General features: G+C 49.3%; 7 protein-coding genes across 18 annotated transcripts; 4 read left to right on the top strand and 3 right to left on the bottom strand.

Annotated features, from left to right (window-relative positions):
* Positions 1-195: 195 nt before the first annotated feature.
* Positions 196-4,703, top strand: FVEG_02065 (acid phosphatase). Of its 3 annotated transcripts, none has more exons than XM_018889166.1 (5): positions 253-634; positions 710-1,652; positions 1,706-2,091; positions 2,146-2,498; positions 2,584-4,703. In XM_018889166.1, exons 1-4 carry the CDS (start codon positions 492-494, stop codon positions 2,261-2,263), a joined length of 1,590 nt encoding a protein of 529 aa, XP_018745249.1. In that variant the 5' UTR covers positions 253-491; the 3' UTR covers positions 2,264-2,498; positions 2,584-4,703. The 3 variants fall into 3 exon arrangements, with proteins under 3 accessions (XP_018745247.1, XP_018745249.1, XP_018745248.1); XM_018889165.1 differs by having other exon boundaries at positions 261-634; positions 2,553-4,703; XM_018889164.1 differs by having other exon boundaries at positions 196-634; positions 2,146-4,703.
* Positions 2,450-5,332, bottom strand: FVEG_02066 (glucosamine-6-phosphate deaminase). Of its 4 annotated transcripts, none has more exons than XM_018889167.1 (4): positions 4,936-5,332; positions 4,137-4,830; positions 3,513-4,091; positions 2,450-3,463 (listed from the first exon to the last, which is right to left on the bottom strand). In XM_018889167.1, the coding sequence occupies exons 2-4, from the start codon at positions 4,314-4,316 to the stop codon at positions 2,942-2,944; spliced, it is 1,281 nt and encodes a 426-aa protein (XP_018745250.1). In that variant the 5' UTR covers positions 4,317-4,830; positions 4,936-5,332; the 3' UTR covers positions 2,450-2,941. The 4 variants fall into 4 exon arrangements, with proteins under 4 accessions (XP_018745250.1, XP_018745251.1, XP_018745253.1 ...); XM_018889168.1 differs by having other exon boundaries at positions 4,932-5,263; XM_018889170.1 differs by having other exon boundaries at positions 3,513-4,830.
* A 35-nt stretch (positions 5,333-5,367) lies between these two features.
* On the top strand, positions 5,368-8,306 carry FVEG_02067 (hexokinase). The gene is made up of 3 exons (XM_018889171.1): positions 5,368-6,885; positions 6,933-7,505; positions 7,556-8,306. Exons 1-3 carry the CDS (start codon positions 6,287-6,289, stop codon positions 8,034-8,036), a joined length of 1,653 nt encoding a protein of 550 aa, XP_018745254.1. The 5' UTR covers positions 5,368-6,286; the 3' UTR covers positions 8,037-8,306.
* On the bottom strand, positions 8,129-12,994 carry FVEG_14975 (hypothetical protein). Of its 4 annotated transcripts, XM_018904034.1 has the most exons (4): positions 12,679-12,994; positions 11,649-12,585; positions 10,014-11,595; positions 8,129-9,946 (listed from the first exon to the last, which is right to left on the bottom strand). In XM_018904034.1, the coding sequence occupies exons 2-3, from the start codon at positions 12,082-12,084 to the stop codon at positions 11,483-11,485; spliced, it is 549 nt and encodes a 182-aa protein (XP_018745257.1). In that variant the 5' UTR covers positions 12,085-12,585; positions 12,679-12,994; the 3' UTR covers positions 8,129-9,946; positions 10,014-11,482. The 4 variants fall into 4 exon arrangements, with proteins under 4 accessions (XP_018745257.1, XP_018745256.1, XP_018745258.1 ...); XM_018904033.1 differs by having other exon boundaries at positions 11,649-12,994; XM_018904035.1 differs by having other exon boundaries at positions 10,014-12,994.
* FVEG_02068 (hypothetical protein) lies at positions 8,491-11,641 on the top strand. The gene is made up of 4 exons (XM_018889172.1): positions 8,491-8,713; positions 8,759-9,192; positions 9,242-10,652; positions 10,702-11,641. The coding sequence occupies exons 1-4, from the start codon at positions 8,633-8,635 to the stop codon at positions 11,329-11,331; spliced, it is 2,556 nt and encodes an 851-aa protein (XP_018745259.1). The 5' UTR covers positions 8,491-8,632; the 3' UTR covers positions 11,332-11,641.
* On the top strand, positions 12,296-18,200 carry FVEG_02069 (nitrite reductase [NAD(P)H]). Of its 4 annotated transcripts, XM_018889176.1 has the most exons (6): positions 12,296-13,102; positions 13,176-13,544; positions 13,602-13,752; positions 13,804-15,776; positions 15,829-17,520; positions 17,576-18,200. In XM_018889176.1, exons 2-5 carry the CDS (start codon positions 13,480-13,482, stop codon positions 16,907-16,909), a joined length of 3,270 nt encoding a protein of 1,089 aa, XP_018745263.1. In that variant the 5' UTR covers positions 12,296-13,102; positions 13,176-13,479; the 3' UTR covers positions 16,910-17,520; positions 17,576-18,200. The 4 variants fall into 4 exon arrangements, with proteins under 4 accessions (XP_018745263.1, XP_018745262.1, XP_018745261.1 ...); XM_018889175.1 differs by having other exon boundaries at positions 15,829-18,200; XM_018889174.1 differs by having other exon boundaries at positions 12,296-13,544; positions 15,829-17,612; positions 17,665-18,200.
* On the bottom strand, positions 17,358-18,202 carry FVEG_02070 (hypothetical protein; the record flags this gene model as incomplete). Its single annotated transcript, XM_018889177.1, has 4 exons — positions 17,358-17,548; positions 17,600-17,965; positions 18,026-18,120; positions 18,198-18,202. 4 exons carry the CDS (start codon positions 18,200-18,202, stop codon positions 17,358-17,360), a joined length of 657 nt encoding a protein of 218 aa, XP_018745264.1.
* Between the last annotated feature and the right edge of the window lie 1,704 nt (positions 18,203-19,906).

The following is a 19,906-nucleotide window of genomic DNA, read 5'->3' as shown; positions in this document are numbered from 1 at the left end:
ATTGGATGTGTCTCGAGTCCTCGCATGAAGCTCTGTCTCGGCCAATTGTTGAAGCGAATGCCAATCAACTTTTAGAACCATCGCTGGGAACAGTAAAGGGTCAGCCAGCCCAGTGGGTCTCTCCTCCACAAACCTACAGTAGCCGGAGCCCGTAGAGTGAGTTAGCTGGAGCTGGAGGTCGGCAGCCCAGGCAGGCAGGCTCTCCACACTCCCTCCGCCTCCGCCTCCACCTCTCCTCATAGACTACTACCTGACTATCTCTACCTCGCTCTGCTCGGCCTTGAACCTGTCTTATCTTCTCTTTCGGCTTCTGTTTGCTCGTCGCTCCAAACCCTCGGCGCTCTACCGGGGAAACAACCCGTCATCGCCGGTGTCGCCAGATATTTCTCATCCCTTTGCACCGTTGCACATACTTGCGCGATCACGTTGTGTCGCTGTCTCCCCCGCCGCGCCAATGAGACTTTGACGGCTCTTCTCAACTGAACAATGCCATGTCAACCTACAACTCAATGTCGGGGCTGCCAACTGGCGCCTCTTCCAGCGAAGCGATGGCGATGAACTTTGGATCTGCCCACTCTCAGAGTATGAATATGGACGTGTTCGACCAGGATATGACATTTGATGAATCACTTCTGTAAGCACTGCAGCGCACTTGCAACTCGCGCGCAACTTTGGCTTGGGGGCTAGGTAGTCAAGCTAACATCTACAGTGATGGGGCTGCACTGCAGACTCTACCTTTTGGCACCTCGTACGACTTGGATGCCTTTTCCTCGACCTTCGAAGATCCCTTCTCATATTCGACTCGACAACAATTCGATCCTCCGCCGAATCAAGATGCCCTGCATGAGGAATCGTCTCCCCAGGAGCCCGATAATAAGCTTCTTGGGTTCTCCGCTCCCGTTTCCAACGCTACCATTGTCAACGAGAGCAACCAATTCGTTGACGCCGGCATGACGGCTGAATTGTACGGCATGTTCTTCGTTGCCGAGGATGTCTTCGGAGGAGAATCAACCGGACGCCCGATGGAATTGACTTGTTATCGTCGCAACCTCTGGCAGTGTTCGGGGCAGATCACTCTCCCTCGCGGAATCAGGAATATTGTGAATGAACAAGGCCAACACATTCGAATATTCGAGTTAGTAGCGACTATTGCAGCCATCGAATCCATCGAAGGAAAGGCTACAGAAATAATATCGATCCCCTGGAAGAACGCCAATCCCCAGGGAGGTGATGACTCAAAAGGCGTTTCAGCACCACCTACCATCACACTGGATATAACGACAGGCCAGGAGATCGACGCACATCGCGTTTCTTTGCCTATATCTTGGAAACGGCTTCAGTTCAAGCATGCTACTGCCAACAACGGCAGAAGAAAGGGCTTGCAACAGCACTACGTAGTCCAGATCACCCTGCTAGGAAAGACACAGACTGGTGAACTCATAAAAGTATCGGAGATCAAATCTGGCCCAGTCATTGTTCGCGGCCGGAGTCCCAGAAACTTCGACAGCAGGAAGGATGTTCCTCTTACAGGCGACAAGAGATTTGAGAGGAGAAGCACATCGACGTCAAATGTCGACCACCCAACCCTTAAACTCGAACGGGAGAATTCGACGAACTTCACGCAAAGATTCCCTCCTGCTGGAAATCTCCAGGTAAGACACAAATCAGTTCATCTATGCAAAGGACAAAACTGACAGATAAGCAGCCGAACGACTGGGCAACACCTGGGTCAATGACCCATCCACTACCCAGTCCTCAACCCGTTGCAAGTCCACATCCGGCAAAACGAGTCGCCTTATCGCCAACAATGACCAGACCCCCGATACCAGCTTGGTCCAGCGATCCACACAATTCTGCTAAAGCAGCAAATTCCCACAGTAATAAAAATTCCCTCCCACGTCAGAATGCATCTCTGCCGATCAATCTATCGCTATCAGAAGACGAGAGAAGCCCGAACCGCTCGAGTGCCGAGCTGCACAGTCCCAATTCTGGCAAAGGCTACACAACCGCAGGGGCGAACAGGGAAAACAGTCCTGCAGATGAGGGTGCCGATCCCTTGTACGAATACTTTCCACTGACTGTGGATGATTGGTACGTTACCACTTTGTTGGATCTCTCCACTTTCACGTTACTAACCTCCACCAGGATGCCGCCTGTAGATGCTGTTTATCGGCCTCACGTGGTCCATCACACTATCATGCCACCCGAGATGAAAGCACAACAGCTCAAGAGCAAGGCCAAGCGGTACTTTGCCTCTGACTGAAACACAACAGGTGGTTGAGACTGATGAGTTACGAATTGTTGGAAAAGCCGCTTTCCTGTATATTATATACTTAAGCTTTTGTACGGGCATTCTGGAAACGGGGAGTCTGTTTGGGATTATAGCACATTGTGAGCAAGTATATACACATTAGGTGGACGGCTAACCCACCATTGGGGGCATGAGATGGTTTGCATCGATACCCTAGAATTCTAATGCGACAATTGGTCATTGCAAAGTACGTACTACAAAACACAGCATCTGTTGTGGAATCACGCTCATGCTGCTCGAGAGTGAATCTATACACAAACTGAATTCTCAAGTTACAAGAGGTATTAGATCGTATTGAACACTTGTGTTTCTTCCAGTCGTCCTAGATCACAATCGATTTTCAAGAAATGACACTTTTTCCCCAAACGCCTCCACGCCGAGACGATATACATAACACCCATAAACCCCAACACGCAACCTATCTAAAAGCCACCAGTGGAATTTGTGCTCTATCTCTAACCTGACTTTAACGCCTAAATCGAATACGGTGCTAAAGATACTATCGTTGTAGTCATACTTATACAGTCTGATAATTTCGTTCCTGAACCAACCCTGTAGCGACTGAACAAGACCTTCCTGGTCTCCGTTTCTTTTCTATTCTTCCTACCCCAATGCATCCACTCATCCCATTCAATGCGCCCCGATGGTGTTTATTTTCTTCTGAAGTTCGGGGTTGGGTGTCAACCTGCGGCTCAGATCTGGCTCAGGAATGCGTGAGGCCATACTGTCGGGAACTAGGTCTGGCGACGGTGATCGCATTGCCTTAATGTTTGCTGTCATCGGCTGAAGCAAGTTCGCGACAGGGGCGTCTGGAGACATGGCGACGGCGCTATCGATCATCTCAACTTTCGTCTTTGGGACGTCGGTCTGAACTTCGAGGTTGGGCGTAAGTCTGCGGTTCAGGTTCGGTTCTGGAATACGCGATGCCATTCGGTCGGGGAACAAATCGGGCGAAGGGGTTCTCATAGAGTAGTCGCCCGCAGGTGTCGCTCGCAAGAGATGTGAAGTAATCGGCTCCGGAGCGATAATCGCAGGACTCTGAGCTCTCTGAATCTTGGTTTCAGGAATAGCGACGTTGCCAGTTCGTACTTTGGAGGGAAGAATCTGCTCGAATCCCTGCTCGCGAGCAACTTTCTCGATGCTCTTGAAGTACTGTCGTCCATGTTAGCGGAGGCTCATGATGGGAGGAAGAGTCGCTTACCTTGACTGTCTTTACCTGAAGTTCCAATGTGGCGTCCTCGTCGACGACAATCATGGGATGAGGGTGGAGCTGAAGGCATGATAGTGACCACATGTGGTTGACGCCTTGTTCGACGCATTTTTGCAATGCAAGCGCCTTGCGGGCTCCAAGGATAATGACAACAACCTCTCTTGCTTCGAGGACTGTTTGGACGCCCACAGTCAATGCCATTCTTGGCACCCGGCTTACATCGTTGTCAAAGAAGCGCGAGTTGGATAGAATGGTGTCGTATGCTAATGTCTTGACTCGAGTGCGACTGGCAAGGCTTGATCCGGGTTCGTTGAAAGCGATGTGACCGTCTTCACCAATACCGGCCAAGAAGAGATCAATACCACCAGCTGCCTTGATAGCTTCCTCGTATGCATCACATTCGGCTTCCGGGCTGGCAGCGTTGCCGTCGAGTATGTGGACGTTGGAAGGATGAATGTTGACATGAGAGAAGAAGTGCTTCCACATGAAGGAGTGGTAGGAGTTTGGGTCGTCTCGAGGAAGACCGACGTACTCGTCCATGTTGAAGGTGACTACATTCTCGAATGAGACCTGCTATTGTTAGATGCTGCTATAGGATGAGGTGATGCAACATACTTCGCCAGCCTTGTACTTGCGCACTAGCATATCATACACTCCGATAGGGCTAGAGCCTGTCGGGAGGCCGAGGATGAAGGGATGCTCGGGTGTGGGTTGGAAGGCATTGATGCGCTCCACGACATAATTGGCGACATACTTGCATGCCTCAGTCTCGTCGTCACGGATGATGAGCCGCATGATGTATGTGGTTGTGTTATTGGTAGTGGGTGATGATGTTATAAGTGCTGGGTTTAGAAATGAGGTTATCAAGTAATGGAGTTTTGGTAGGAGTTGTTGAGTGCGTTAGGGGTTTAAGAAATATGATTACACTTTCGAGGAGTCAGTTGCTTATGAGGAGAGCTTATCAAAGGCGCACAAGTCACTACCAAGAGAGAGTCACTTGCCATCCATGGGGACCCGTTGCATCATGATAGGAGCCACTGCCCGAGATAGGTAGGACGCCACTTTACTTTACGCTTTCCCACTGCCATTCATGATGGAGCGTGGGGAGAGCGACTTCGGTCAGTGGACAATGTAAGGTTGGATAGCAAGTCACGATAGGTGCAATGATTCGCGGGGGAGGGAATGAAACGTTTACTATGAAGTTTAACACTGTTTGAGAAGCCGCACTGTATTGCTTGCTCGTCCATGACAGGTAGTGTTGTCAAGGTTGCCTTCTGCTTCCATTGGCCAGAGCCAAGCTTGCTTGTTTCTACGGGGCGAAGACGGATATAGTCAGCGATATACAGTAGCCGGCATTAGCTCCGATGTAAGGTAGCGTTGGAGGGATGTTATCAGATCCATGGTACATACATACAGAGGTCTCGGGATCCCGATTTCTCTTTACGGGAGGTGGAAGCATGATAGAGTTCTTTTGTTCGTATTGTATACCTTGTTTCTGGAACTTTGTCGTTAGGTGAAGCCTACGCCTCAGCAATGAAACTGAGCCGAGGTCACATCCCCCAAGATGATCAAGAATTAATGCCGTGTAAGCGCACTAGCTGATGACAGGATTGGTTCCAGGATATTGATCTTGTTCATGCTCGTGGCAAGGTCACTTCAATACCTGCAGGGGTCCAGGATAGAGGTGTAGACGCGCCGAAGAAGGGCAGATTGTTTCAAATTACGTTCCTTGGCGATGTCTGTGTAACGAGGACAAGTTTGAAGTAACATGTCAAATCAGATGAACCCTCTGAATTTATGGAGATTGTTGAGACGGCCTTTCAGCCTCCAATAGTAGCGGTGCACACTAACAATTAAAACGTGACCGGCCCATGTCACTCACTAATGAATTACCATCCACTTTCTCACGGGGCACTCACACTCACACGCAACGTTACGTTACAACCTACTAACTAACATCCTCCCCCCCCATCTGGCTACGATCCTCGACCCCGTCTGACCCAACAAACTCCAAGGCCACACAGAGGCCAACGGCCACCTACAATGACAATTACAGTTACAGGCGCTTCTGCTCACTAATTTGCTGGCTCCCATCGCTGTGGCGGTTGTCGCGTGTCGCCTGTGACTGTGAGAGAGCGGGTGCGTGAGCGGGCGCTTTCGCTGTGCGACGTTGGTTTTGATCTCATGGACGAATTGGAGGCGATATGATACATTACTACTACCAATTACCACTTGCATTCATCTGCACTCTTGCTCTCCCTCTACTTCCATGACACAGCGTGAACTGCACGGAAACTGAATTCGACCAGACCGACTTCTTCCCCTTGCAACGTCGACTCTCTTCTGCTTCCTCTCTGCGGGACTCTGTTGTCGTCTGCTCCGCTCTATCCGTCCCTTCTCATGCTTTGATCCCTTCTACTCCTGGCATGTCCCATCAGAGGTGGCCCACCCCCATCTCCATCTCCATCTTCGTGTTGTTTCCTTCAGATCTCCCCTCGTCTGAGCTACCCATCCAGGAACCTGTGCCTGTCCATCAGACACTCTCCACCTGCTAGTAGTAGTAGTAGCAGTTGGTCAATCCATCGGGGCGTAAGATTCTCACCCTCACCCCATCCCATCCCATCTCATCTATTCCTTCGAAGGCGGTTGCTTCAACCTCTTCCTTTCGCATTCTCTTGGACTATTTACATTCTGCCGCGTCCATGACTCAAACCTTGTTTCCTTTCCCCCTTCGTTTCTATTTTCCATAATCACTCGTTACCATCATGTCAGCGACTTTTCAAAAGACACTCTTGGCTGCCATCATCAAGAGCCTCCTTCGGGGGAAATCACTAGTCCAGTCACTCTTGGCTTACTGGGGCAGCTCTCTGGGACTTGAGACAAACACAAAGACGAGAGTCGCCGCCAATACGCCGCGCAAATCTGCCCAGGACTTTCTCAAAGAGGCAGAGGCTCTATTCCTCGACCCTGTCAGTCAAGATGGCCTGCAAGAACTATCCAACAACCTACGAAAACAACTCCTAGAGCGACTAGAAACTGATATGGAGTGTATGCTACCGTCATACAGTCATCAGCTACCAAGAGGTACAGAGGTTGGCCGCTTTGTGGCATTGGATGTTGGTGGTTCGACCCTCAGAGTAGCATTGGTGGAACTGTGTGGTCGCGTGTCCAATATCGGAGAGCAGAGCAGGATCGTGAGCATGAGGAACTTCCGTATCACACCTGAGATCAAAGCCCTAGAAGGCAGGTTGTTCTTTGACTGGATGGCCGAGAGAATACTTGAAACTCTATCAGCAGAGCTAGAGCAGCAAGATAGATCTGATGGACCTTTGCCTATGTCAATGGCATGGAGCTTTCCCATTGAGTATGCTTATTCCACCCACCCTATCGCCCAGAGCTAATATTCGTTAGGCAAACATCACTAGCAGGTGGCAAGTTGCAAGGGATGGGCAAGGGCTTCGCTGCGTGCAATGGGTTGTTAGGTCAAGATCTTGGAGAGATCGTACGAACAGCCTGCTTAAACCGCGGTCTCAACGTAGAACTTCGCGCTATCGTCAACGACTCCAGTGCATGCTTACTATCGGAGTCGTATAACCACCCCACAACAAGGTTCGGTCTCATCCTTGGTACTGGCGTCAACCTTGCTGCCTATCTTCCTGTGTCCGCCATCGGACGTGTCAAATTTGGCGAGCGTCCTCCGCAATGGTTTGAGAAAGCGACACATGTCATCATCAACAGCGAGATCAGCATGATGGGACGTGATATCTTGCCCTTGACAAGGTGGGATCGGCAATTATTGGCGAACCACTCCCGACCTGAGTTTCAGCCTTTAGAGCACATGGTCAGCGGGTTCTATCTGGGCGAGATTTGTAGATTGGCGCTTGTTGAGGCGATCGAGTCAACTGGGGTTTTTGGAGGTGTTGTTCCTGTGTCCCTGGAGAAACCTTACTCATTCTCAACCGAGACACTTTCTATCATTGAGGGGTAAGTTTCAGACTCATGATTATCCAGCTTCAGCATGCTAATGATCATAGGGATACGAGCTCTGATGCCGAAGAGGCGCGCAAGCAATTTTCCTCTCGCCACCCATCGAGCCAAACCCACACAGCTGCCGATCTATTATTCCTCAAGCAGCTAGCCAGTTTGATCTCCAAGCGCTCAAGTGCGCTTGCTGCCGCTGGAGTACATGCTTTCTGGAACTTGCGCATCGACAGTCAGAACACGTTCGTTTCCACACTATCACCTGGATCATCTGAGCGAGACAGCGCGGAAGCAGACCGTGATCTGGCCGAGACGACAGTAGCCTACAACGGTGGCGTTATTGAAAGCTACCCTGGCTATCTTGACAGTTGCCAGTCATATCTGAATGACCTGGTAGCGGCCGACAAGACGGAAAAGTCTGGAAACAGAACAATCAAGCTTGTGTCAGCAAAGGAGAGCTCCCTGATGGGAGCAGCAGTGGCTTTGGCCTCTTTGGAGGAGGTCGTAGAGGGGCCATTGGGCGTGGTTGGCTAAAGAAAAGGAACAGGAACAGGTATACGCCATTTTGATGACAGATTATAGCATTGCATTGGTGCTGGGCGTTTTGGTTTTTGAGATGAAAATATATTGGGATGAATTCTTATGGAGAATATATATTTGGATGATGAACTTGGGAGGGAGATGTCGATACTATATTAATACAGCCCTTAGACATACTTGTCCCTTGGAACTGCCCATGATAGCCTTTGATACCAAAGTGTGACTCTCCAGTCTTGTGCAATAGTCATATCAAGAGATCTGCTCTCATAATAACCGATTTTCTTATGCCTGGTGTTTGGTACCCTTGTGTACCAGCTTCATCGTTGACCCCCCGCCCTCCCAACTGAAGGCCATTTGTGTGGACATTATGGTCACGTGCACGCGTCAAACTCTCGCGTTGAGTGGTCGGCGCGTCTGTAGCTTCACAATAGCTTCTAGGCACCCCACGGTTTCTTCTCCTCCTACCTAATATCTTCCCGTTGTTGTTGATCTCTTGAGCTTAGGTTTATTTTTTGCTTGATGTCATAACCACGGTGCTGTACCCTTGTTTTGTTCTCCTTCATCCTAACTTTTTGCCCTCAACACGCGACATGGCCACCTCCGACACATTTGCTGAATGCGCCATCGCGTTCGTCGCCAGCAATTTACTAACTCCCAAACTGATCGGAGAGGTACTGAAGCTGCCAAACTCAATTATCATTACTGACAACCCCTAGCTATCAACTATTTTAGAAGAAAATGGTGCACAAATATGCGAACCTCGTCGAGACGGTTCATTACCCATCGAGAAAGTCACCCACATCATCTCCAACACGATCGATTTCCCTCAGTTCATTGAGGCACAGGCTCACATGATCCCTGTAGTGACGACTCAATGGATCACCTTCTCAATAGCTCGCAGGAAGCAGGCTCAAATTAGGCCTTTTTCGCCTGATCCGAGAATGATCTTTTCTGAGGTGGTGGTGACTTGCGCGGATCTGCCAGAGACCGACAAGGAGAGTATTGCTGGTGCTACAATGGCTTTGGGTGGACAAGAAACAAAAGATGCCTCCAAGTTAACCACACATATTTGCGCCCTATCGATGGATCATCCTAAGGTCCAGGTTGCCCTACAAAAGGGATGGAAAGGCAAAGTTGTGTTGCCACACTGGTATGTCTAGCGCAGAGGGCTTGTGATGTTGGCCACTGACAATCTTCAGGTTCGATGATTGCTTCAAACTTGGGAAACGTATCGATGAAGGTCCCTATCTATTGCCCGATCCCGAAATTCTTAAGAAGACTTCCTCGGACGAGCTCAAAATACCCTCCAACGAAAACCTCGCGGGTGCGACATCGCCAACGCCGAATTACCTCCCTTTACCCTTGCCTTCTGATGGTGAGGTTGTTCGCCCACCGGTCACCATCTTCCAGGACCGTAATGTATTGCTGTCCGGGGATCTGACTATTACCGAACGACTGTCAAAGGTGGTCAGAGAAATTATCATCAGAGGGGGCGGAAAGCTCGTGGATAAGGTCGAGGATTGCGACATGCTCATCTGCCAATACCGCGATGGTCCTGAATATGTTCAGGCGTCGCAAGCGTACAAAGAAGTCGGAAATCTGGCCTGGCTTTACTGGCTTATTGTCCACAACGAGTGGACATCGCCGCTCCGTCGACTGCTACACTATCCGATCCCCAAGGATGGTATAGAAGGATTCAAGGGTCTACGTATCACAGTATCAAATTACGGTGGTGAAGCAAGAATTTACCTGGAGAACCTGATCAAAGCTTCTGGAGCCGAGTTTACCAGAACGATGAGAGCCGAGAATACGCATTTGATCACTGCTAGAGACTCTAGCGAGAAATGCAAGGCTGCTCCTGAATGGGGGATTGCCGTGGTTAACCATCTCTGGATCGAGGAGAGCTATGCCAAGTGCGAAATTACGCCCATCAACATCAAGAAGTATAATCATTTCCCTCCGCGCACTAACCTGGGCGAGATAATCGGGCAAACGTTTTTTGATGAGCCAAAACTGCGCGAAAAGTACTACCCCGAGGGGCCAGCCAAGCTCTCACCACGAGCCAAGAGGAAGCGAGCAATCCTGGAAGCTGCAGAGGAGAACGCATATGCACGAGGGCCAGCAGAGGGTGTTGTTATTGGCCAGGCTGGTAACGAGGACGTCGAGATGGAAGATTCTAACGGAGGAACAAGCGAGAAGTCCGGAAAGAAGACCAGAATTATCGGAGATGCAACTCCAATTCGTCCACGCCGTGCTGGGAAGGAGAACGAGACGCCGTCGGTGGCTTCCACAGGGAGTCGCAGCGCCAAAGCGAAAGCCCAGGAACGGCTGCATGGCTTGAGCGACGATATCGCGCTTTACGAAAAGGAGAAGAAGAGACATGCCAAGGGAGGCAATGCAATCTGGGGGGGAAAGCGAGCTGCCGACCAGGCCGAAAAGACTAACACCAAAACCAAACAAGAGGAGAAGCATGAAGATGAAGATGCCGACGCGTTAGCGAAGCGGCCAACCAAAAAGACCAAGCCGTCACTTCCAGACGTTAAGATGCGTGTTGTCTTGACTGGATTCACTCGCTGGGTAGGAGATAAGAGTAAGGAAGATCAGGATCGAGTACGTAAGCGCGAGCCATTTGTTTGAATCTATTCTAACCAGACGACAGAGAAAACTCCGGGACATGGGCATACAGATTGTGCAAGAGGGTCAGCCGTGCGACTATTTGGCAGCCCCTAGTGTTGTCCGCACTGTCAAATTCCTATGCGCGCTTGCACGCGGTCCAACAGTCATCTCGTCAACTTTCATTGACCAGTCTTTAGACAAGGGCACCCTTCTCCATGTTGAGGATTTCATTCTCAAAGACAACGCAGCTGAGAAGAGGCACAACATTATCCTTGAGACATCCGTCGCTCGTGCCAAGGCAAATAGAGGCAAACTTCTTGTTGGTGTTCCCATCTATTGCACGGAAAAGATCCGCAATGGTGCGGAGAGCTACAAAGCGATCGCCGAGGCCAATGGGGCGATCTTCAAGATCTACCGGGCTCGGAGCGGGACGACAATTCGACCAACAAAGGCAGAGGAGGAGGGTAACGCGCCACCCGAGCCGGTCTACCTATTAAGTAGCGGAAAACCCGACGAGAAGCCGCTTTGGGAGAAATTCCGTGATATGGCGTACAATGGCAACATGGAGCCTCGCATTGTTGCACCTGACTGGTTGCTCGATGTCGCAATGGCTCAACAGGTGCGGTTTGATGACAAGTTTTTGGCGGAGAAGTTTTACGGAAATTCCCAGTAGTCATTTCTCTGACTGTTGCTTGATATGGCGTTCAGGAAGGTTTAACATCGGCAGCGATGTTGGAGTCCATATTCGGTTCATATTGGTGCGCGTGCTGTGATGGAAAAGTCGCATGTGCTTTATGTAGAGATGAGTATGTATGGTTCAGTACTTAGAAGAACTTGACGCCTAACGAGTCGTCCTGGCCGAATATTTGGGCTTTGTTTCGTTTGACGAGGATGTTTAGAGCTTTGAGAAGGACATCAGTGTCCATGCCGTGAATATCTGTGAAGATCAGTTATAGGGTCTTCAACACCGGCTTGCCTGACTGAAATTACCACTTCCTTTTGTACCATCTCCTTCGACAAGTTCATAGACTGTAAGAACACTGCCCTTTTGTCCCGTCTCTTCGACGTAGTTCTCTACAAGCTCTGCCCACTCTTCAGGCTTTCGCCAATATAGAAACACAACATCTCCTGTTGTTTTGCCTCCGACATATTCTACACGCCCATCTGCGTGCATATAAGAAATCACATCACGAATATCGTCGAACTGTAGCCTTCGATCGAGTTTTCGGTTTACAAACAGATCTGAATCTGCTGCTTCGGAAAGCGATAGGCGGAAGACACGGTTATGTCGTGCGTAGGCGAGGATGAGATCGGACCATTTGTTGCGCTGAGCATGGAGCGTAGTGAGATTAGTTTGGCGAGTGAAGAAGGCGGGGAAGTGGTATTCTCGGGGGAATGTGAAGGATGATTCGGTTGCAGTCGCCATTGTCTTGATAGGTTGGTGATGTTTGTTGTGGTGTTGAAGACTGGAGGGGCTGAGACGATGACGTGGGAGGGGCTCTACAGCTAAGGTACCCGTTAGGCTAAAGCTAAACACGTGTGATAGGTTCAACCGATCGGCCGAAGCCGTCTACGGCAATGCAAATGCAATTCTAGGCCTTCAGACTTTATTTAGTATCCCATTCTTTTTTACCCTTGCTACCTTATCGAACCATGGGATGAAGATCTATGGAGTCAATAAAAAAATTTTTAGTCTGTACCAGAACAAAGGTTGAACTCGTGTTTGAAATCACATCATCTGCATTCGTACGACACGACACGAACACCAAACTTGGCCTCTCTTCGCCTCAGGGATTCCTCTCCGAGACTCCACAGAACGGACTTGCCCCCCCAGAGTCACTGCGTGTTCTTGTTGACTATTCCGTGGAGAATGCTTGACAATTGAATCTCCGCGACATTGAGCTACGGTGTTATCTTTGTGGGGGAACTGTAGTTATGGCCCAGTTAGAGTCGCTGTGTTGCAAAGCAGAAGAGGTTGATATTGAGGCTTATCTATGCTGGCATTGATAAGGAGGCTCACTCCGAGGAGAAAGGTTGATACGGGAACTAGTTAAGGCAGTGAATATTCCCGATCGATACAACACACAAAAATAGCTCGAGGGAATCTAATACCCGGATCTGAGTGAGGAATCTAATTGAGCGACTCTCGACAATATCATTCCCTATCCAGGACTTGAGGATATCTTTTCAAGATACGACCAAGATAAGGCCAAGAAAGAGCAGTGACAATTGTATACTGAGTTGTTATTAGGCGGTATTCGAGATGGCTTCATCCTTCACCGAGACTCAGATTAGTCAACAACCCACAAAAGCCTTGACCGGACGGTGAAACTACGAGTTGGAGCATAATATTTCGCCAGAAACCGGATGCGATTTAATATGAGAATCACCCCGAGACCTCATATCATGCTCTGTCGTGGTGTGTTGCGACGTACGAGCCCTTGGTGAGAATATTGCTTCTCCGCGGAGGCCAAAACGCCTCTACCGTGCGGGCGCAGTCGCTGATTGGTCCCTCAGCCACAGCGCGCTGTCTCCTTATCAGAGATCAGCCCTGGCCGAGAACTGCAAATGCGCTCACGTTCTATGGACCAACGGCGGAAATGCTTAGCACGAGCTGGACTATCCCGGAGATGTACGTTCTAGATAGGGAGATGGGAGAAACATCAGAGGGGGATCCATAGTTTGTGGTCTTGAGGTACAGAAGACCCTCTTTTTGTAACAGGCTCTGATATTCACTTATAACCATGACGGACCATGGTATTCCCTTCTATCTTTTGGGTTTCTCTCCCAAGTATACTTGTTTTAATATTGACTTATCAAAATGGCTGCAACAGCACAAAAACGTGTGGTGGTCGTTGGCCTGGGTATGGTGGGCATTGCTTTCATGTAAGTCAATTCAACACTATTTGACTAGTTGCCTACCATAATCTGACAATAGTACAGAGAAAAGCTGCTCAAGTATGACGCCAAATCAAAAGAATATGCAATCACAGTCGTTGGAGAAGAACCATATCTCGCCTACAACCGAGTAGGACTCACAACATTCTTCGAGCACCGAAAGGTCGAAGAACTATACATGAACCCAGCAGAATGGGTATGTTCAACCTGAACCAGAACTGCATTCCAAGACACTGACAACCTACAGTACACAGAAGCTGGAAGCTCATTAAACTGCCACATCAACACAAAAGCCACACACATCAACACCGAGGATAAATTCATCGAGTGCGCAAACGGCGAGAGCTACCCCTACGACATCCTCGTCCTCGCCACCGGTTCAGACGCTATTCTTCCCCGTATGCTCAAGGGCTGGGACGCAAATGGTGTTTTCGTCTACCGCACAATCGAAGACTTGAACAGGCTTATCAAGTTCTCCACCGACAAGAAGGGCACCAATGGAGCTGTCGTTGGTGGTGGTCTTCTCGGTCTTGAGGCGGCAAAGGCCATGCTCGATCTTGAGACCTTTAACAGAGTCGATGTCATTGAAAAGGCTCAGTGGGTTCTCACAAGGCAGGTCGACGAGACTGGTGGTAAGATGGTAGCGGATCAGGTCTCGCAGCTTGGTGTGAACCTCAATCTCGGGAAGGGCGTATCGAGCATGAAGACTGATGAGAACAACAACCTCACTGGAGTTATCTTTGACGATGGCTCAGAGATCAGCTGCTCGACACTATGCTTCGCTGTTGGTGTCAAGCCAAGAGATGACCTCGCTAGAAGCGCCAACCTCGAGGTTGGACAGCGCGGTGGTATCGTTGTCAACGATGACTTGAGAACGAGTATGCCCGATATCTACGCCATTGGAGAGTGTGCTAGCTGGCGTGGTATGGCTTACGGTCTTATCGCTCCTGGTGTGGCCATGGCCGAAGTCGTCGCTTTCAACCTCACACAAGCCAAGCTTCACAGCCCCCAGACCTTCAAGACCCCCGATATGAGCACAAAACTCAAGCTCCTCGGAGTCAACGTCGCTAGTTTCGGTGACTGCTTCGCTGATCGTGATGGTCCTGTGACGCTTCCTCCCAAATACGCCAGGACACTCGTCAATGGTGACGCTAAAGAGCCCAAATCTGTACAAGCTCTTACATACAAAGACCCCTTCTCGAATGTGTACAAGAAGTACATCTTTACTAAAGATGGAAAGTATCTCCTCGGTGGTATGATGATTGGCGACGTCTGTGACTACGTCAAGCTTCTACCAATGGTCAAGGCGCAGAAGGAGCTTGAGATTTCTCCCAGTGAACTCATTCTCGGCGCCAAGAAGGACGGCGGTGAGGATACTGATGATCTTGACGACGATGCTCAGGTGTGCTCGTGCCACAACGTCACAAAGGGCGATATTGTCAAGGTTGTCAAGGATGGCACTTGCAAGGACGTTGCCAGTATCAAGAAGTGCACAAAAGCCGGCACCGGCTGTGGAGGTTGTGTTCCTCTCATCACCACCATCTTCAACAAGACAATGGCTTCTATGGGCCAGGAGGTCACCAACTACGTCTGCTCACACTTTAACCACTCTCGAGCTGACCTGTTCAACATCATCATGGTCAAGCGCCTCAAGAACATGGGTGAAGTGATGCGCGAGGCTGGAAACGACAAGGAGGCTCTTGGTTGCGAGCTGTGCAAGCCTGTGGTAGCGAGCATCATGGCTTCGCTGTGGAACAGGCACGTTATGGACAAGACCACCCACGGTCTCCAGGAGACCAATGATCGCTTCTTAGGTAACATCCAGCGAGACGGTACCTACTCTGTCGTCCCCCGTGTATCCGGTGGTGAGATTACTCCTGACAAGCTTGTGGTCATCGGCGAGGTTGCCCAGAAGTACAACCTCTACACAAAGATCACAGGTGGTCAGCGTATCGACTTGTTTGGTGCCCAGAAGCAGGATCTTCTCGATATCTGGGGCCAGCTTGTTGCTGGTGGTATGGAGTCTGGTCACGCTTATGCCAAGTCTCTGCGAACCGTCAAGAGTTGCGTTGGTTCTACATGGTGTCGATTCGGTCTGAGTGACAGTGTCGGTATGGCCGTTCGTCTGGAGGAGCGATACAAGAGTATTCGAGCCCCTCATAAGATCAAGGGTGGTGTGAGTGGTTGTGTGCGAGAGTGTGCTGAAGCTCAAGGCAAAGAGTATGTTTTTCCCCACATCGTTTAATTGTTCTGTCTGCTAACATTGAATCAGTTTCGGTTTGATTGCCACAGAAAAGGGCTGGAACATCTTCGTCGGCGGTAACGGTGGTGCGAACCCTCGCCATGCCGAGCTTCTAGCCAAGGATGTGCCCCCAGCTGATGTCGTGACAATCCTCGACCGATATCTCATGTTCTACATGCGCACAGCCGACAAGCTTCAGCGAACAGCCCGCTGGATCGAGAACCTCCCCGGTGGTATCAAGTACCTCCAAGAGGTCATCCTCGAGGACAAGCTCGGCATCAATGCCTCGCTCGAGGCGCAGATGGAAGAACTTGTCGACAGCTTCTTCGACGAGTGGGCTGAAGCTATCAAGAGCCCTGCCATCGCTGCCAAGTTCAAGCAGTTCGCCAACACAAACGACACAACACGCAACATGGAGCTTGAAGATGACCGTGGTCAGAAGCGACCAGCTTTCTGGCCCGCGGACGCTGCAGCTACAGACAACTTCTCGGGTCTCAAGGACAAGTGGTCCATGACTTCTTGGGAACCCATCATCGAATCTTCATACTTTGACGGTGCTGACGAGTTGCCAAACGGTATCTCCGCCACTATCAAGCGTGGTGACACGCAGCTCGCCATCTGGCGCATCAAGGGCGTCTACTACGCTACTCAACAGATGTGTCCTCACAAGCGTGCATTCATCCTCTCCGACGGTCTTATCGGCCAAGAGCCCAACAAGGCTGTGACGAGTGGTGATAAGGATGGTGCTTCACCCTGGGTCTCATGTCCTCACCACAAGCGCAACTTTGACCTCGGCAACGGTGCTTGCAAGACAGACGAGTCTCTCTCCATCGCCACATTCCCTACCGAGGCTCGAGCCGATGGTATGTTGTACCTCAAGCTTCCCCCTGTGGAGGAGCTTGATGCTGCCTTGGGCACAAAGAAGTGGATGGTCAAGAAGGGCGAGGCTGGTGAGGCGCCTCTCGCTAAGCTTGACAGCAAGATCAAGTTTGTTGGATTGAGAGGAAAGAAGCCATATGTCAAGCCCACTGGTGGTGCTAAGATGACTACTAAGCCACTTGACCTCATGATGGCAGCGAATGGTTGTGGCGGCGGTGCACCGGAATGGTAGAGAAAAAGAAACATAGAGCATAAACAAGCTTAAGATATCATGGTTCGGCGTTGGGGATATACCGGAACGGTTTGGTTTGGGTCATTATGAGTTATGCTATGTAGAGCATATATAAATACCTCTTTTTATGTTACGTCAAGTTCAACAAGCGCATGGTCTCCTTATTATCCCATCAGTTTGATGGCGAAAGAACCGGATGATAAACTCATCAAAGAGCCTCCTAAGTTTAGGCAAAATCTACCTACACTTTTCCATTATGTCGGATTGGCGGCAAACGTTGCATATGGATTAGTATGAATATGCCACTCTATATATAATATCCATTTTACAATCATTGCCCACATGCGCCGGTCTTCTGCAGGCCACCCCTTCAACACAATATTAAGGCCCAAGCTAAGGAGGTTAGAGAATAAGCCCTGAAGAGCTGGTCGCGATCATAGCCCTCTCCTCAAAGATCCTGGTGAGGTCTCTCATTATGGGTGTTAGTCACAGCAATGACACCTCCGTCCTTCTCAATATCCGCAGGAAGGTTCCCGAGAGCCCGATCACCAAACATGAGATCAATTTCCTCAAGGGATATGCCCTTTGTTTCTCGAAAGGCAAAGATAAGGGTGGGTAGTGTGATGACAAGATTGAAAGCTGTTGGTCTAATTTAATTGACTAAAGAAAAGCCCCGTAGTGTTTACTTACCAACGAAGAGGAAGTAAAACTTCCAGCCAAGCTCGTCGAGGGCAAAGGGACTGACTTGATTCCAGAAAGTGCTCACAAGCCAGTTACCGATACCCGTGGCGAATGTGCAACCCTTTCCTCGGATTTGACATGGCATAACCTCAGACATGTACGTCCAGGAAACAGGGCCAAACGACAACGAGAATATGATTGTGACACAGAATAAGAAGGCAACCCCGGCAATACTGAGGCCACGGTGTGTGCCATCGACGTTCTGAGAGTTGACCGCACTCTCTAGGATCAGAGCAATGGTGATGGCAATAATACCATAGATCAGAGGCCTCTTTCGGCCGATCCTATCAGAGATGAAGGTGATGAAAAACAGATCTCAAAACTGTTAGTCTACGAACAGAAAAGCTATTGAAGGAAATAAGATGTCCAACTTACTCGCAAGAGGGCCGGTGCAGTTGTGCATGCCTGCAACCAGAAGATTTGTCTTTCCAGTAATTCCAAGCTTCTCGTACATGATGGTTTGGTAGTAACTATGTACATATGTTAGTGAGTGTATTAAACACTTGTAAAGTGATTTCGGGTTTCGAGGAATAGATTAAAAGCTTACCCCATGACGTTGATTCCTAGGATCAATGTCAACTCGTGCTCTTGACACAGATGGCTCTCAATATAAAGGAGTCATACCAATGAATTGGGTAAAAACTTGAACTAGAGTTCCAAGCATAAGACGCTTCCTCTACTGAGGCACCTTGAACATGATCATCCACCCAGGCGCAGTTGCTACCTTCTCGGCATCAACTTCGGCGATTTAACCTTCTTGAGCGACGTAGGTGTGGTGGTGGTCGGGGAGCGCTTTCCCTCTCCTCTCTCATGTCTGGTGTCTCAGCATCTGGGGCAGGGCTCCTTTTGCTAGGTAGACGCATTCAGGACGGGAATCCCAAACAAAGCAGCAACAGCAGATTGCGAGGCGTTCATGGCTCTTTCTGCTTCCAACTCTCCATCAACTTCCATAAACTCCATCTCAGGGGCAGGAGCAGTTAGGTAAGTTAGAAGGCCAGGACGCTATCAATTCACAGGCTCATTAAAACTGTATTTTGATGATGCGGATTATGACAACCAGATATGCTGAATGAAACTCAGTGACCTGGTCGTTATATCAAGCATCTTTAATTGTGACGGTGGTACATAATGACTTCAGTTGGGGTAGCAACTTGTGCAATTGCTCCTTCCCGTATTCGTTTTCTTGTCTCTTCAAGTGACGTATGTTTTGTCTTGAGGAAGGAGCTAGATACGCGTCCCGGTCTGAGTGGTCTAAGTGGTCTAAGTGGAGGAAGGAACATCTTTCCGGTAAGGCGCAGCCCAGCTACACAAGATCAGCCATGTGCTAAGGTAATAAAAAGAATGAGTGAGTTGAAGGTTGAGTATATCAGAGTATGGTATAAGTACTACCTAGGGTATGGCGTTTGGCTACATAAGTTATGTTTTTGGTTAGATACCTACTTTTGGTCAAAGATAATACAGATACATTTCTGGTATGTTTCGCCAAGAATATAGACGCAGTGTCAAAAACCATTGATGAGTGTAATACTCCTACCTGTTGCATCTGATGCCCGTCCGAAAAGAGGTTCTAAAACGCAGAGAGATGCGAGTCTTGGTGAAGCTGTAACTACTAAGTCAACTCTCAGCGAAATTATTTGATATCGTGCACTTATCGTTGGATGTGAGGTTTAGCACAGTGTCCTCAGGTCGCTTGAGATCCTCCGTGTCTTCAAACTATTGTTTGGGGGACCTCTTAACCCGAGTCATGGTTACTCTGGTACCTATAATTTGCAAGTTCCATCTCAGTCAAAGTCTCCTCCCCTCCTTATGGAGAAGCATGATGAGCCTACGTCAGCTTTGTTCAAGGCAAGACTCATACGATTGATTGTATCTTCTGTGGTAACCCAATCATAAGATCGCTTCGAAGTCCTCATTAAACCATTCTGACCGCTCACTACGCCACTCGGCAGCAAATATCACCACGTGCGATAGCAGGGAATGAAGCCATATTAATGTACTTTGAATGAGAATAAGGAGAGATATCTTTGTTTGTCAAAACACTTCAACACACTTCCGCAAATGCTGAGTCCATCAGAAAGCCCGTTAAAAATAATATGCCCTTCGCCATGTACTGTTTGATTGTCCTTTTACCCGTTGCCAAGTTAAAACTCCGTGAATAATAAGCGCCAGGGTTTCCCACCAATCTAATAACCGTTTTCGTACAGATAGTCATCTCGAAAGGGCAACAAGCAGAATAGATCGTGAAGAGGTGATCAA

Source organism: Fusarium verticillioides, chromosome 6 (assembly GCF_000149555.1).
Source record: "Fusarium verticillioides 7600 chromosome 6, whole genome shotgun sequence".
In the NCBI taxonomy this organism is placed as follows: Eukaryota; Fungi; Ascomycota; class Sordariomycetes; order Hypocreales; family Nectriaceae; genus Fusarium; species Fusarium verticillioides.
The sequence above is the reverse complement of the archived record's forward strand: the minus strand, read 5'-3'. Positions and strand labels throughout refer to the sequence as shown.

Bases quoted from the DNA above. Each gene is read 5' to 3' on its own strand.
- FVEG_02065 (XM_018889164.1), top strand. From the start codon at position 492: ATGTCAACCTACAACTCAATGTCGGGGCTGCCAACTGGCGCCTCTTCC. The intron at 635-709 runs GTAAGCACTGCA...TAACATCTACAG, and splicing joins ACATTTGATGAATCACTTCT to TGATGGGGCTGCACTGCAGA. The intron at 2,092-2,145 runs GTACGTTACCAC...AACCTCCACCAG, and splicing joins CCACTGACTGTGGATGATTG to GATGCCGCCTGTAGATGCTG.
- FVEG_02066 (XM_018889167.1), bottom strand. From the start codon at position 4,316: ATGCGGCTCATCATCCGTGACGACGAGACTGAGGCATGCAAGTATGTC. The intron at 4,092-4,136 runs GTATGTTGCATC...TAACAATAGCAG, and splicing joins GCAAGTACAAGGCTGGCGAA to GTCTCATTCGAGAATGTAGT. The intron at 3,464-3,512 runs GTAAGCGACTCT...CATGGACGACAG, and splicing joins TTCAGGTAAAGACAGTCAAG to TACTTCAAGAGCATCGAGAA.
- FVEG_02067 (XM_018889171.1), top strand. From the start codon at position 6,287: ATGTCAGCGACTTTTCAAAAGACACTCTTGGCTGCCATCATCAAGAGC. The intron at 6,886-6,932 runs GTATGCTTATTC...AATATTCGTTAG, and splicing joins GCATGGAGCTTTCCCATTGA to GCAAACATCACTAGCAGGTG. The intron at 7,506-7,555 runs GTAAGTTTCAGA...TAATGATCATAG, and splicing joins ACACTTTCTATCATTGAGGG to GGATACGAGCTCTGATGCCG.
- FVEG_02068 (XM_018889172.1), top strand. From the start codon at position 8,633: ATGGCCACCTCCGACACATTTGCTGAATGCGCCATCGCGTTCGTCGCC. The intron at 8,714-8,758 runs GTACTGAAGCTG...GACAACCCCTAG, and splicing joins CTCCCAAACTGATCGGAGAG to CTATCAACTATTTTAGAAGA. The intron at 10,653-10,701 runs GTACGTAAGCGC...ACCAGACGACAG, and splicing joins GTAAGGAAGATCAGGATCGA to AGAAAACTCCGGGACATGGG.
- FVEG_14975 (XM_018904032.1), bottom strand. From the start codon at position 12,084: ATGGCGACTGCAACCGAATCATCCTTCACATTCCCCCGAGAATACCAC. The intron at 11,596-11,648 runs GTAATTTCAGTC...TGATCTTCACAG, and splicing joins AGATGGTACAAAAGGAAGTG to ATATTCACGGCATGGACACT.
- FVEG_02069 (XM_018889176.1), top strand. From the start codon at position 13,480: ATGGCTGCAACAGCACAAAAACGTGTGGTGGTCGTTGGCCTGGGTATG. The intron at 13,545-13,601 runs GTAAGTCAATTC...ACAATAGTACAG, and splicing joins ATGGTGGGCATTGCTTTCAT to AGAAAAGCTGCTCAAGTATG. The intron at 15,777-15,828 runs GTATGTTTTTCC...ACATTGAATCAG, and splicing joins GCTGAAGCTCAAGGCAAAGA to TTTCGGTTTGATTGCCACAG.